A 13,604-nucleotide genomic window follows, 5' to 3' on the forward strand; every position below is an offset into this window, starting at 1 on the left:
TATCTGGAGCTCCCAGTGTGGTTTTCTCTATATCAGTGAGACGTGACATAGATTGGGAGACCTCTTTGCCAAGCACCTATGCTTCAACCACCACAAGAAGTGGGATCTCTTAGTGTCCACCCACTTCAATTCTGCTTCCCATTCCCATTCTGATATGTCAGTCCATGGCCTCCTCTGACAAAATGAAGCCACACTCAGGTTGGAGGAGCAACATCTTATATTCTGTCTAGGTAGCCTTCAACCTGATAGCGTGAACATCGATTACTCGAATTTCCAGTAATTCTCCCACCCTTCACCATTTCCCTCTCTTAGTTAATCTCCTTACCTGTCCATCATCTTCCTCTGGTGCTCTACCCCTTCCATTTATTCCACTCTCTCCTATTAGATTCCCCCATCTCCCGCCCTTTATCTCTTTCTCCTATCAGCTTCTCAGCCTTTTATTTCACCCCCCTCCCCACTAGTTTCACCTAACACCTACCACCTTGCATTTCTTTCCCTCCTTCCTCCACCTTTTTGATCTAACTTCTCATCTTTTCTTCCAGTCCTGATGAAAAGTCTCAGCCAGAAACATCGACTGTTTACTCTTTTCCATAAATGCTGCCTGGCCTGCTAAGTTCCTCCAGCATTTTGAGTGTGTTACTTGGATTTCCAGCATCTGTAGATGTTAATATTCTAATTTGTTCTATATTTCATTTAGATACCTTATTTGTTACTCAGTTCAAAGGTAGTTCGTATTCTTTTATATCTTGATAACTATTTCTATGAAACTTCGGCTAATTGAGGCTGTCGTTTAAGTGAGCTGAAATGTACTGGTCCCAATGTGTCCCAATTAACTAGAATCTGCTGTATTCTCTCTGTAGATGTTACTGCCACAGCCCCAAGTTATGAAGTTAAGCAACCAGATAAATACTATCTAGGGTATGGGTTTGTGTAGTATATTAAAAGAAGTGAGAAGGTAATTGACGGAAAGCAGAAGGGTAATGACACAGACCTGCTTTTTTGGTAAGAGAGCTAAGATTAGGGGCATGGTTTGCTCCCCCCATTATAAATTCACTTGGCTTGTAAGAAATCCATTTTGCTCTCATCACTTTTCTTGTTTATGTAGCTATAGAAGAATCTCTTTATATTTAGCCCATAAAATAAAGGGGCAGAATTAGGCCATATAGCCCATTGAGTCTGCTCTGACATTCCATCATGACGGATGTATTATCCCCCTCAACCCCATTCTCCTGCCTTCTTCCCATAACCTTTGACACCCTTATTGGTCAAGAACATACCAACCTCTACTTTAAATATACTCAATGGTTTGGCCTCCAGAGCTCCGCATTTCTTACTGTTTTATTCTCCTTCTGTTTTCCCTTTATATGTCAATTTTGTTTACCCTCCATTGCTGAATTTTAAAACACCCGTCATCAGGATTATTGCTTCTTCTGACAACTTTATAAACCTTATCATTAGATTCTCTGACACTTTTGATTGCCGCTGTGATCCACGGTTGAACAACTTCTCGTTGTTTGGTTCTCCCTTAAAGGAATATATATTTGCTGCAAATCAAATATTTCTTCAATTACTAACCATTGACTGTCTGCTGTTATGTAATTTGAAGCAATGGATAATGGAGCTGGAGGGGCCCAGCGAGCAAGGCAGCATCAGTAGGGCTGAATAGACAGTCAGCATTTCGGACCTAGGCCCTTCTCTATTGAGACCCATTGTCATATAATTTGCTATAATTTCCTAATCAGCTACAACCAACCTACTTTTCATACCTCCATTTTTTTAATTGAAATACATTTCAGTGCATTGTGACTGTTCTTCATTCGCCATAATAATTTAGAAATTCATTCATCCTGTATGTGCTTCATATTAATTAGATTTTCCCAGTCTGTGTATAGATTGTATTTCTGTATTAGATCTATTATAAACACTTATGATTTCCTTGTATATACCAAGACCACATCACAAATACTGTTCAGAGGTCTATCAACAGCTCCCTCCAATAATTTATGTCTCACTGCTACTTATCTCTGCCGATTATGGTTCTAATTATATTTTTCTGTTTATGTATTTATGCACTTTTTTCCATACCGGTCCCTTAACTGCTAACTTTATATCTACACTGAGTAGCCACTTTATTAGTTACTACCTATACTTACTGAAGTGGCCACTGAGTCTAAGTTCATTGGTCTTCTGCAGCTGTAGCCCATCCACTTCATGGTTTGACGTGATGTACGTTCAGAAGTTCTTTTCTGCTCACCTCTGTTGTAGCACATGGTTATTTGAGTTACCATCACCATCCTGTCAGCTTAAACATCCTCTCATTATCAAGGCAGTTTTGCCCACAGAACTGCCACTCACTGGATGTTTTTTTTGTTGCACTATTCTCCAAATTCTGCAGGTGGGGAACATCATAAAGGACTCCTCCCATCCTGCGCACGGACTGTTTGAACTGCTTCCGTCTGGTAGGCGCTTCAGATCCCTCCAGACTAAGACTAATAGGCACTGGAGAAGTTTTTTCCCTACTGCGGTCACTTTGCTGAACAGTTAACTGCCGGTTAACTGTCGGCTAACTATTACTTGGATTGCACTACTTGTATGTATAATCTATATTTTCATTTATATTTATCATCTGTTATGAGCAGAGAGACAACATCTGCCGGAAGTAAATTCCTTGTATGTGTACAGGTACTTGGCGATTAAAGTCTGATTCTGTTGTGCGCGGAACTCCCAGAATATCAGCAGTTTCTGAGATACAGGCAGTCCCCAGGTTACTTACAAGTTCCGTTCCTAAGTCCGTCTTTAAGTCGGATTTGTACGTAAGTCGGAACAAGTACATCCAGTATTATTTAGCGTCAGTTAGTCAAACGGCTCCCGAGGTCCGCTGGGTCCTAAGGACCACTGCACTGAAACAGACTAAATGGGACAAATGGGGGCTGTGCTGGGTTTGGGTATTTGATCCTCCACAATATTCAGCGTGGGTATTTAAACTGGAGGTACGGGAGTCACTGGATCGACATCAACCCGGCACAGGAGTGGTCTGTCACTAAATTGAACTCGGGAACCTCCGTTCTCCAGCCCGGCGCTGATCTCACTGCGCCACCAGCTGACCGGAAAGGGGGGGGCGGGGTCAGGGTGAATCTTACTTAGAAAAATTTAAGCCAACTACAAAGTTAAACACTCAACACATTGTCAACGGCAACGACTTAAAATGGCGCATGGTGTCACGATCCGACTTAAAATGGCGGACGGTGTCGTGATCCGACTTAAATTGGCAGACGGTGTTCTCCTTCATCGGTTCGTAAGTATGAGTTGGCCATAAGTCGGACGTTCGTAACTCGGGGACTACCTGTATTCAATCTACCTCGCCTGGCACCATGGTCAACGCCACTTAGATCACATTTCTTCCTCAATCTGATGTTTGATCTTCCTCTCACCTACACACGAGGGACAATTTTGAACAACAAGTGAACTTCTTGACCACTTCTGCATGGTTTTATGCATTGAGTTGCTGCCACGTGATTGACTGATTAGATATTTACATTAGCAAACAACTGTACTGAATGTATTTCTTTATAATTACTGAATGTTTTCTGTTTCTTGTTACACCCTAATCAACACATCACAGCAAATTCCTAATACATGTAAATGTATATGGCGAATAAAGTTGGTCCTTGATTTTGTACCACCATCTGACAAACCAAGATCCTTTCTAACTTCCCAATTAGCCTGTCCTTTCTACATGTTGAATATCCTGGAGTACTTTGTTCCCAGCTTCAGTTATCCTGTGGCCACATTCAGTGCTTGTGATTTGATTATATTAATTTATGACCATTTTTGTAATTAATTCATGCAGTGTCTTTTCTTGGGTATTGATCTGCATTTCATCATTGTACTCAGAATCCTCTCTCCAGAATCCCATCAACTGTCCCAGGTTCTACCTCTCACCTACACAGGAGGGACAATTTTCAATGAGCAGTTAACTTAGCAACACGCATGTAGGACATAGAACAGTCCAACACAGGAACAGGCTCTTCAGCCCACAATGTTATGCTGAACCAATGAAATTAGTAATCAGACAGGCAACTAAAGTAATCCCTTCTGCCTACACAATGTCCATCTCCTTCAATTTTCCTCACATTTAGGTGCCTACCTAAATGCCTCTTAAACATCTCTAATGTTTCTCCTCTGTGTCTTCAGGATGTGGAAGAAGTACTGTTTTATCAAGCCATAAATTTAAAAAAAACAGCTAGCTGTAGTAGAAGTCTAAGTAGAGTTGTAATCCTTGATGTTCTTTAGGGGTGGAAATGTGTAGACCTTACCCTGTCTGACCTGTACAGGTGTGGTCCCATATTAACTCACAATGGGGATGGGAGAGGTTCCGGAAGATTGGAGGGTTGCAGATGTTGTTCCCTTATTCAAGAAAGGGAGTAGAGATAGTCCAGGAAATTGTAGACTAGTGAGTCTTACTTCAGTGGTTGGTAAGTTGATGAAGAAGATCCTGAGAGTCAGCATTTATGAAAATTTGGAGAAGCATAACATGATTAGGAATAGTCAGTTTGGCTTTGTCAAAGGCAGGTCATGCTTTGTGAGCCTGATTGAATTTTTTGATGATGTGACTAAACACATTGATGAAGGCAGAGCCCTAGATGTAGTGTATATGGCTTTCAGCAAGGCATTTGATAAGGTACCCCATGCAAGGCTTATTGAGAAAGTAAGGAGGCATGGGATCCAAGGAGACCTTGCTTTGTGGACCCAGAACTGGCTTGCCCACAGAAGGCAAAGAATGGTTGCAGACAGGTCATATTCTGCATGGAGGTTGGTGACCAATGGTGTGTCTCAGGGATCTGTTCTGAGACTCCTTCTCTTTGTGATTTTTGTAAATGACCTAGATGAGGAAGTGGAGGGATGGGTTAGTAAGTTTGCTGATGACACAAAGGTTGAAGGTGTTGTGTATAGTGTGGAGAGCTATCAGAGATTACAGCAGGACATTGATAGGATACAAAACTGGGCTGAGAAGTGGCAGATGGAGTTCAACCCAGATAAGTGTGAAGTGTTACCTGGGTTTTCAACCTTCTTCAACCTGTCTTCAACCTGAGCCTGAGTCTCCAGAAGGTTCCTGTGCTGTGGAAGACGTCCTGCCTCATTCCTGTACCGAAGACGCCACACCCCAGTGACTCCAATGACTACAGACTGGTGGTATTGACCTCCTACATCATGAAGACCCTGGAGAGACTTGTTCTAGAGCAGCTCTGGCCTGTGGTTAGGCCACACTTAGACCCCCTCCAGTTCGCCTACCGGCCCCGACTAGGAGTTGAAGATGCCGTCGGCTACCTGCTGAACTGTGTCTACGCCCACCTGGACAAGCCGGCGAGCACTGTGAGGGTCATGTTTTTCGACTTCTCCAGTGTGTTCAACACCATCCGCCCTGCTCTGCTGGGTGAGAAGCTGACAGTGATGCAGGTGGATGCTTCCCTGGTGTCATGGGTTATTGATTACCTGACTGACAGACCACAGTACGTGCGCTTGCAACACTCTGTGTCAGACAGAGTGGTCAGCAGCACTGGGGCTCCACAGGGGACTGTCCTGTCTCCCTTTCTCTTCACCATCTACACCTTGGACTTCAACAACTGCACAGAGTCTTGTCATCTTCAGAAGTTTAATGATGACTCTGCCATAGTTGGATGCATCAACAAGGGAGATGAGGCTGAGTACAGGGCTACGGTGGGAAACTCACATGGTGCGAGCAGAATCATCTGCAGCTTAATGTGAAAAAGACTAAGGAGCTGGTGGTAGACATGGTGAAGGATTACAAATATCTGAGGATACAAATTGACAATAACCTGGACTGGTCAAAGAACACTGAGGCTGTCTACAAGAAGGGTCAGAGCGGTCTCTATTTCCTGAGGAGACTGAGGTCCTTTAACATCTGCCCGACGATGCTGAGGATGTTCTACGAGTCTGTGGTGGCCAGTGCTATCATGTTTGCTGTTGTGTGCTGGGGCAGCAGGCTGAGGGTAGCAGACACCAACAGAATCAACAAACTCATTCGTAAGGCCAGTGATGTTGTGGGGGTTGAACTGGACTCTCTGGCGGTGGTATCTGAAAAGAGGATGCAGTCCAAGTTGCATGCCATTTTGGACAATGTCTCCCATCCACTCCATAATGTACTGGTTAGGCACAGGAGTACATTCAGCCAGAGACTCATTCCACTGAGATGCAACACTGAACGTCATAGGAAGTCATTCCTGCCTGTGGCCATCAAACTTTACAACTCCTCCCTCGGAGTGTCAGACACCCTGAGCCAATAGGCTGGTCCTGGACTTATTTCCACTTGTCATAATTTACTTAATTTACTACTACTTCTTCTTCTTCTTCTTCTTCTTCTTCTTCTTCTTCTTCTCCTCCTCCTCCTCCTCCTCCTCCTCCTCCTCCTCCTCCTCCTCCTCCTCCTCCTCCTCCTCCTCCTCCTCCTCCTCCTCCTCCACCTCCTCCTCCTCCTCCTCCTCCTCCTCCACCTCCTCCTCCTCCTCCTCCTCCACCTCGAAACCCAGTTTCCCTCGGAATCAATGAAGTATATCTGTCTGTCTGGGTTTCAGCACCTAATTTACAGAGAAAGGTTGAACAAGTTAGGTCTTTATTCTTTAAAGCATAGAAGGTTGAGGGGGGACTTGATAATTTAAAATTATGAGGGGGATAGATAGAGTTGACGTGGATAGGCTTTTGTTATTGAGAGTAGGGAAGATTCAAACAAGAGGACATGAGTTGAGAGTTAAGGGGCAAAAGTTTAGGGGTAACACGAGGGGGAACTTCTTTACTCAGAGAGTGGTAGCTGTGTGGAACAAGCTTCCAGTAGAAGTGGTAGAGGCAGGTTTGATTTTGTAATTAAAAAAAAAATTGGATAGGTATATGGACAGGAAAGGAATGGAGGGTTATGGGCTGAGTGCAGGTAGGTGGGAATAGTTGAGAGTAAGTGTTCGGCACGGACTGCCCCGAGCTGTAATAGCATCTCACTAACTGCTATACTGCCATTCTTCCAATGACAGTAAAGATTTCCTCTCATATTCTAAAGGTGTACGAGTTAAGATTAGTAAATTGCAGATATGTGATGCTGGTGTCAAAAGCGTGACGGCACTTCGGGCTGCACCCAGCACATCTTGGACTGTGTTGGTTTGTATTAAGGAAGGAGGTAGCTTTTACAAGACATCAGGGGTATGGGGAGCACATGGGAATATTTTATTAACTTGGAGGATCATCAATGATTGTTATGAATGTGGATCAGGTGCAAAGGGCTGAATGGCCTCCTGTTGTCTCTGTTTTGTCCAGATTAGTTGAGTTCTGCAGCTGTTTTAACCAAACTTATCCAAACTGATGGGATTCTGTTGCACTTGGATAAAACTGGCACCTCCTAAGCACTTTAGCAATTGGAGATCATTGCGATTTTGAATAATCAGCTTTGGAAGTAAATTTTTTTGCAGGTGTAACCAGATTAAAACCGTGGTTGTGTTCAGCTCTGCAGTAGGCACTCAGAACATTTAACATTTTAATTGCTGAGCTTGGCAAGCATTACTTTGCATATAACATGCAAGAGAAGAAAGAGAGTAAAGCACCTCTGAGCATTTCATCAACATTAACAAAATGCTGGAGGAACTCAGCAGGTCAGACATCATCTGTGGAGGGAAATTAAACAGTCAGCATTTCGGACCAAGACTCTTCATCAAGACTCAAAGTACCGATTCAAGTCTTGGCCCTAACATCAACTGTTTATTCACCTCCATAGATGCTGCCTGATTTGCTAAGTTTTTTTCAGTATTTTCTGTGTGTGGTTCAAGATTTCCAGCATCTGCAGAAACTCTTGTGTCTGTGTTTAGTTCATGACAGCTGGTGAACTAGAATCTATAACTAATTGGTTAAGTTCGCCAAAAATAGTCCTTATGACTGTACAACAATATGAAGTGCTGGCTGAGGATTCTTGGATCGCAGCTACTGAGTTTGATTATCTCAGCGACTCGTGGATCATGGCTTGTGGCTGTGGACTCACTATCATCTGCAGTCTGATGTTTAATGGCCTCGGTGCTGAACACGCTGTACTATTTGAGCAATTTGATCGAGATCTGCAACCATTGGTACAGCACTGAACTGACTGAGTTGGTGGCTGTGGCCATGGCCATTGGATCTTGGACTGGCTTTTCTTGCCTTCGTGGCTTATAGCTGTGGACTCACTTTTGGGAGCACTACAGTTTGATGTTTCATGTTTTGTGTGTTATTTGTTTGCTGCATATCTGATGGCTTTGTTGTGTGGGGATTTTCTTTATATGGGTTCTATGGTGTTTCTTTGTTTTGTGGCTGTCTGCAAGAAGATGAATCTCAAGGTTGTATACTGTATAAATAGTTTGATAATAGATATACTTTGAACTTTGGTATGTATAAGAGTGTTGATCGTCTTGTTCTCTGGTAAGAACGACCATTTTAGATTGTTCAGTGATTCAACTTCTTGGGCAGTGTTCTGTAAATGTGAAGCAGAGAGCAGGTTTTATGATTACACACATTTGATATGGCTATGTGATGCTGTGAAATTAGTAATAATGACAAAGACTGAAGTTTGAAACTTCTCCCGTCCAATCAACCACATCCTCAGGAAGGCTTGTACTGTGTGCAATGCCATTAAAGGTGTAAAGGCTGCACAGGTGCATTTATTTGTTGATTTGTACAGATATGATGCTCACTGACCTAATCCACATGCACTAACACCATTTTCCCTTTTTCAGGTTATGTATGGTTTTCTAGTTGGGTGCTTAGTCCTGCGATCTATATATATTGTTACCTGGTAAGTCATACTCAAACACAGCATTTCAATAGGTACATTTAATGCAGAGAAATGCATACAATATACATCCTGAAATTATTTTCTTTTGCAAACATCCATGAAAACAGAGGAGTGCCCCAAAGAATGAATGACAGTTAAATGATAGAACACCAAAGCCTCCCCCAGCTCACCCCTCCCATGCACAAGCAGCAGCAAGGGAACGACCCCCTCACCCCCACCAGCCAAAAAGCATCAGCAACCCCCACCACGAACTCAAGCGTGCAGCAAAGCATCAATGACGACACAAACTTGCGGTACCCCAAAGACTACTCGTTCACCCGGTAATTCAACATACCACAGGCTCTCTCTCTCTCCCTAATAAGGGAAAAAGTGGTGTGTCCCTGTTTCACAGCGAGAGGGGAGACATAACAAACAACTTGTTGATTTTGATGTTAAAATCTGTTGCACCGCTTTTTCCAAGCTCTGCGCCCAAAGAGTTAACCCCACTGACCCACTGCTCCCAGTGTTCCATGTTCTTCCGCAACGCTTCAGTCTGGGCACCGGCCTTGAGTCAGCCCATCTCCAGAGCCACGAAAATCCAGTACCCTGTAGGCACATGAGTTTTCCAGGCTGCATCCTTGGGATATCAAAAAGCTGCTGGTTGTGAGGCCCTGAGAGTGGGTTCCATTCCTGCAAAGAACAGAAGTTGGAGTGTAACTCCAGGTCAGGATCTTCAAAAGAACCTTGAAAAGGAAACAAAAAGATATCAAAGATAGAAATAGAGCTGTTACTGAAGATGTAAGCAAAGAAATCGCTGTCAGGTGCCATCATCACCAACAACTAATTATATCAGGGATGGGGTAAGAAGGGGAGGAGGGGCATTAACGGAAGTGAGAGAAGTCAATGTTCATGCCATCAGGTTGGAGGCTACCCAGCCCGTATATAAGGTGTTGTTCCTCCAACCTGAGCTTGGATTCATTTTGACAATAGAGGAGGCCATGGATAGACATATCAGAATGGGAATGGGACGTAGAGTTAAAATGTGTGGCCACTGGGAGATCCTGCTTTTTCTGGCAGACCGAGCGTAGGTGTTCAGCGAAACTGTCTCCCAGTCTACATCGGGTCTCACCAATATATAAAAGGCCACACCGGGAGCACCGGACGCAGTATACCACACCAGCCGATTCACAGGTGAAGTGTCGCCTCACCTGGAAGGACTGTCTGGGGCCCTGAATGGTGGTGAGGGAGGAAGTGTAAGGGCAGGTGTAGCACTTGTTCCGTTTACAAGGATAAGTGCCAAGAGGGAGATCGGTGGAAAAGGGTGGTGGGGACAACTGGACAAGGGAGTTGCGTAGGGAGCAATCCCTGCGAATAGCAGAAGGGGGGGGAGGGAAAAATGTGTTTGGTAGTGGGATCCAGTTGGAGGTGGCGGAAGTTACGGAGAATTATACGTTGGACCTGGAGGCTGGTGGAGTGTTAGGTAAGGACAAGGGGAACCCTATCCTGAGTAGGGTGGCGGGTGGATGGGGTGAGGGCAGATGTGCGGGAAATGGGAGAGATGCGTTTGAGAGCAGAGTTGATGGTGGACGAAGGGAAGCCCCTTTGTTTAAAAAAGGAAGACATCTCCTTCGTCCTGGAATGAAAAGCCTCATCCTGAGAGCAGATGCGGTGGAGACGGAGGAATTGTGAGAAGGGGATAGCATTTTTGCAAGAGACAGGGTGGGAAGAAGAATAGTCCAGATAACTGTGAGAGTCTGTAGGCTTATAGTAGATATCAGTAGATAGGCCGTCTCCAGAGCTGGAGACAGAAAAATCAAGAAATGGGAGGGAGGTGCCAGAAATGGACCAGGTAAATTTGAGGGCAGGGTGAAAGTTGGAGGCAAAGTTAATGAAGTCAACGAGCTCAGCATGCGTGCAAGAGGCAGCGCCAATGCAGTCGTCGATGTAGCGAAGGAAAAGAGGGGGATGGATACTGGTATAGACTTGGAACATGGACTGTTCCACAAAGCCAACAAAAAGGCATGCATAACTGGGACCCATACGGGTGCCCATGGCTACACCCTTGGTTTGGAGGAAGTGGGAGGAGCCAAAGGAGAAATTATTGAAAGTAAGAACTAATTAAAGTTCTGTGATTTTACAAGTGTGCATAAGTGATTGTGACACTGTCAGGAAATCCATATAAAACCAGGATATTTGTCAACCTAGCTGTGATGGTATTATTGGCACAGTAGTTTAGGTAATCCTAGATAGATCAGGAGATGTCATACACACACCATGACAAATTCCAAATATGTGGAAATGTATATAGCAAATAAAGGCAATCCTTTATAAATCTAAAATCATATTTAACAAGAGACTAAAAGCTAGGAAGCTGAACTTAGCTTTATTGAGAACTAAAGTGAAAAGCAGTGTTTCTGAATTGACGTTTTCATCAAGGTTAAGAAAAGAATCAGAGCTTTTAAATGAGAAAATAGATATGATCATTGAACTGAATGTTTGTGTGCTTAGAGTCATAGAAAACTACAGTACCAAAGTAGGCCCTTTGGCCCATCTAGTCCTTACCAAACCATTTAAGCTGCCTAGTCCCATTGACCTGCACCCAGGTCATAGCCCTCCATACCCTTCCCATCCATGTACCTATCCAGACTTCCCTTAACAGTTGAAATCAAAATTGCATATACCATTTCCACTGACGTTTTTCATTCCACACTCTCACCACCCTTTGAGTGAAAATGTTTTCCTTTGTATTGTTTTGAAAGATTAGTTTGGTTAGCTTGACCCTTGCTGGTCTTCTAAATCTACTTTAAACCTTTGTAGAATTCTTTGTTCCTGTTTTATATTCATTTTGTGAGGACAAAGTTGTTCTCTCCTACTGAATAATTTTCCTCTGAACAACAGATTAATCTTAATATCGCTTTGTAACATCTAATTGCGAGTGAACATTCTCCCTTCATTCTAGATCGAAGCATAGTTAACTTCAATTGAAAATCAAGAAAAACTGCAGATAATGGAAATACTTAATATACCAGACAGTGGAGAAGGAAAGAATGAAACATCATTTACCTGGAATGTTTGCTCTTAATTCCATCTCCTCAGATACTGCCTACCCTGATGAGTTTATTTTAAATACTTCCTATATTATCTCCAAACTTTATTTTATTTATAAATGTCTGGTTATCTTGCATTTATTCTTATTGCTTAATGTTTATAGCAAAAGGTCCTGTTTTCAAGGAAGACCATTAACACACAGGAGCAGATTAAGGACACTCGGACTTTGGAGTTTGCTCTGCCATTCCATTGTGGCTAATTTATTATTCATTTCTGCCCCATTAGAACATAGAAATCTACAGCATATTGGAGACCCTTCGGCCCACAATGTTGTGCTGATTGTGTAATCTACTCTAGAAACTACCTAAAATTATCCCACTGCATAGCCCTCTATTTTACTAATCTCTATCTTTTATCTAAGAACCTCTTGAAAGACGCTATTGTGTCCTCCTCTACCGCCTTCACTGGCAGTGCATTTCACGCTCCTACCACACTGTGTGAAAACCTACCCCATAACATCCCCTCTGTACCTACTTCAAAGCACCTTAAAACTATGTGTTAGTCATTTCAGCCCTGGGAAAAGCCTCTGGCTATCCACATGATCAATGCCTCTCAACATCTTATACACCTCTATCAGGACACCTTTCATCTTCCATTGCTCCAAGGAGAAAAGGACAAGTTCATTCAGTGTGTTCTCATAAGGCATGCTCTCCAATTCAGGCAATATCCTTGTAAATCTTCTCTGCACTCTTTCTATAGTATCCACACCCTGCCCATAGTGAGGCAACCAGAACTGAGCACAGTACTCCAAATAGGGTTTGACCAAGGTCTTATATAGCTATAACATTACCTCATGGCTCTTGAATTTAAATCTCTTGCCTTCTCTCCATAGCCTTTGACACACTTACTAATCAAGAACCTATCAGCCTTTGCTTTATGTATACTCAATGACTTGGCCTCCACAGCCATCTGTGGCAATGAATTCCTTAGATTCACCATCCTCTGTCTGAAGAAATTCCTTCTCAGCTCTGTTCTAAAGGGACGTCCTTCTATTTTGAATCTGTGAACTTTGGTTCTAGATATCCCCATCATCTCCACGTGCACTCTTCAATATCTGATAGGTTTCAGTGATATCCCTCCTCGTTCTTCTAAACTCCAGTGAGTACAAGCCCAGAGACATCAAATGCTCCTCATATGTTAACCTTTGCATTCCCTTGATAATTCTTGTGAACCTTCTCTGGGCCCTTTCTAATGCCAGCAATCCTTTCTTAGATAAGGACCCAGTACTCCAATTGTGATCTGACCAGTGCCTTATAATGCCTCAGTATTACATTCTTGCTTTTATATTCTCGTGCTCTCAACATGAATGCCTTCCTTACCACAGGCCCAACCAGCAAGTTAACCTTTAGTGATTCCATCCTTTACGATTTTCATTTAAATTATCTTGTTGCCAATCATTTTTGGATGTAGTTATAACAATGGGTTGGAAATTAATCAGAACAAAGTCACTTCATTGGGTAAGGCAAAAGCTACTCAAACAGCATTGTCCATTGTATTCACGAACTGCACTCATTTTCCTACCTCATCATGATTCCATTGAAAGTTCAGTGACAGTGTCACAATATTCTGTTTCTGTTAGAAATAACATAACATGTCTTCATGAAATTTAGTTGCTAGGGTTATAGATTCAGCCCTTGATTGCATCTTTTAACTATAGCAATGTTCATCTATGGTAGTACAGTGGTCTAATATTGAC

General features: G+C 43.0%; 1 protein-coding gene across 6 annotated transcripts in view; it reads left to right on the forward strand.

The window, feature by feature from the left end:
- The window catches only part of acer3 (alkaline ceramidase 3), a 267,551-nt gene that overhangs the window by 230,133 nt on the left and 23,814 nt on the right, over positions 1-13,604 (forward strand). For all 6 annotated transcript variants that reach the window (XR_009511061.1, XR_009511062.1, XM_059963723.1 and 3 more), the window contains one exon: positions 8,763-8,821. Coding sequence is in view for 4 of the 6 variants with exons in the window: in XM_059963723.1 (XP_059819706.1) it covers positions 8,763-8,821 (59 nt within the window). In the remaining 2 variants the exon portion in view is untranslated. The remainder of the gene's footprint in view (positions 1-8,762; positions 8,822-13,604) is intronic.

Source organism: Hypanus sabinus, chromosome 3 (assembly GCF_030144855.1).
Source record: "Hypanus sabinus isolate sHypSab1 chromosome 3, sHypSab1.hap1, whole genome shotgun sequence".
NCBI lineage: Eukaryota > Metazoa > Chordata > Chondrichthyes > Myliobatiformes > Dasyatidae > Hypanus > Hypanus sabinus.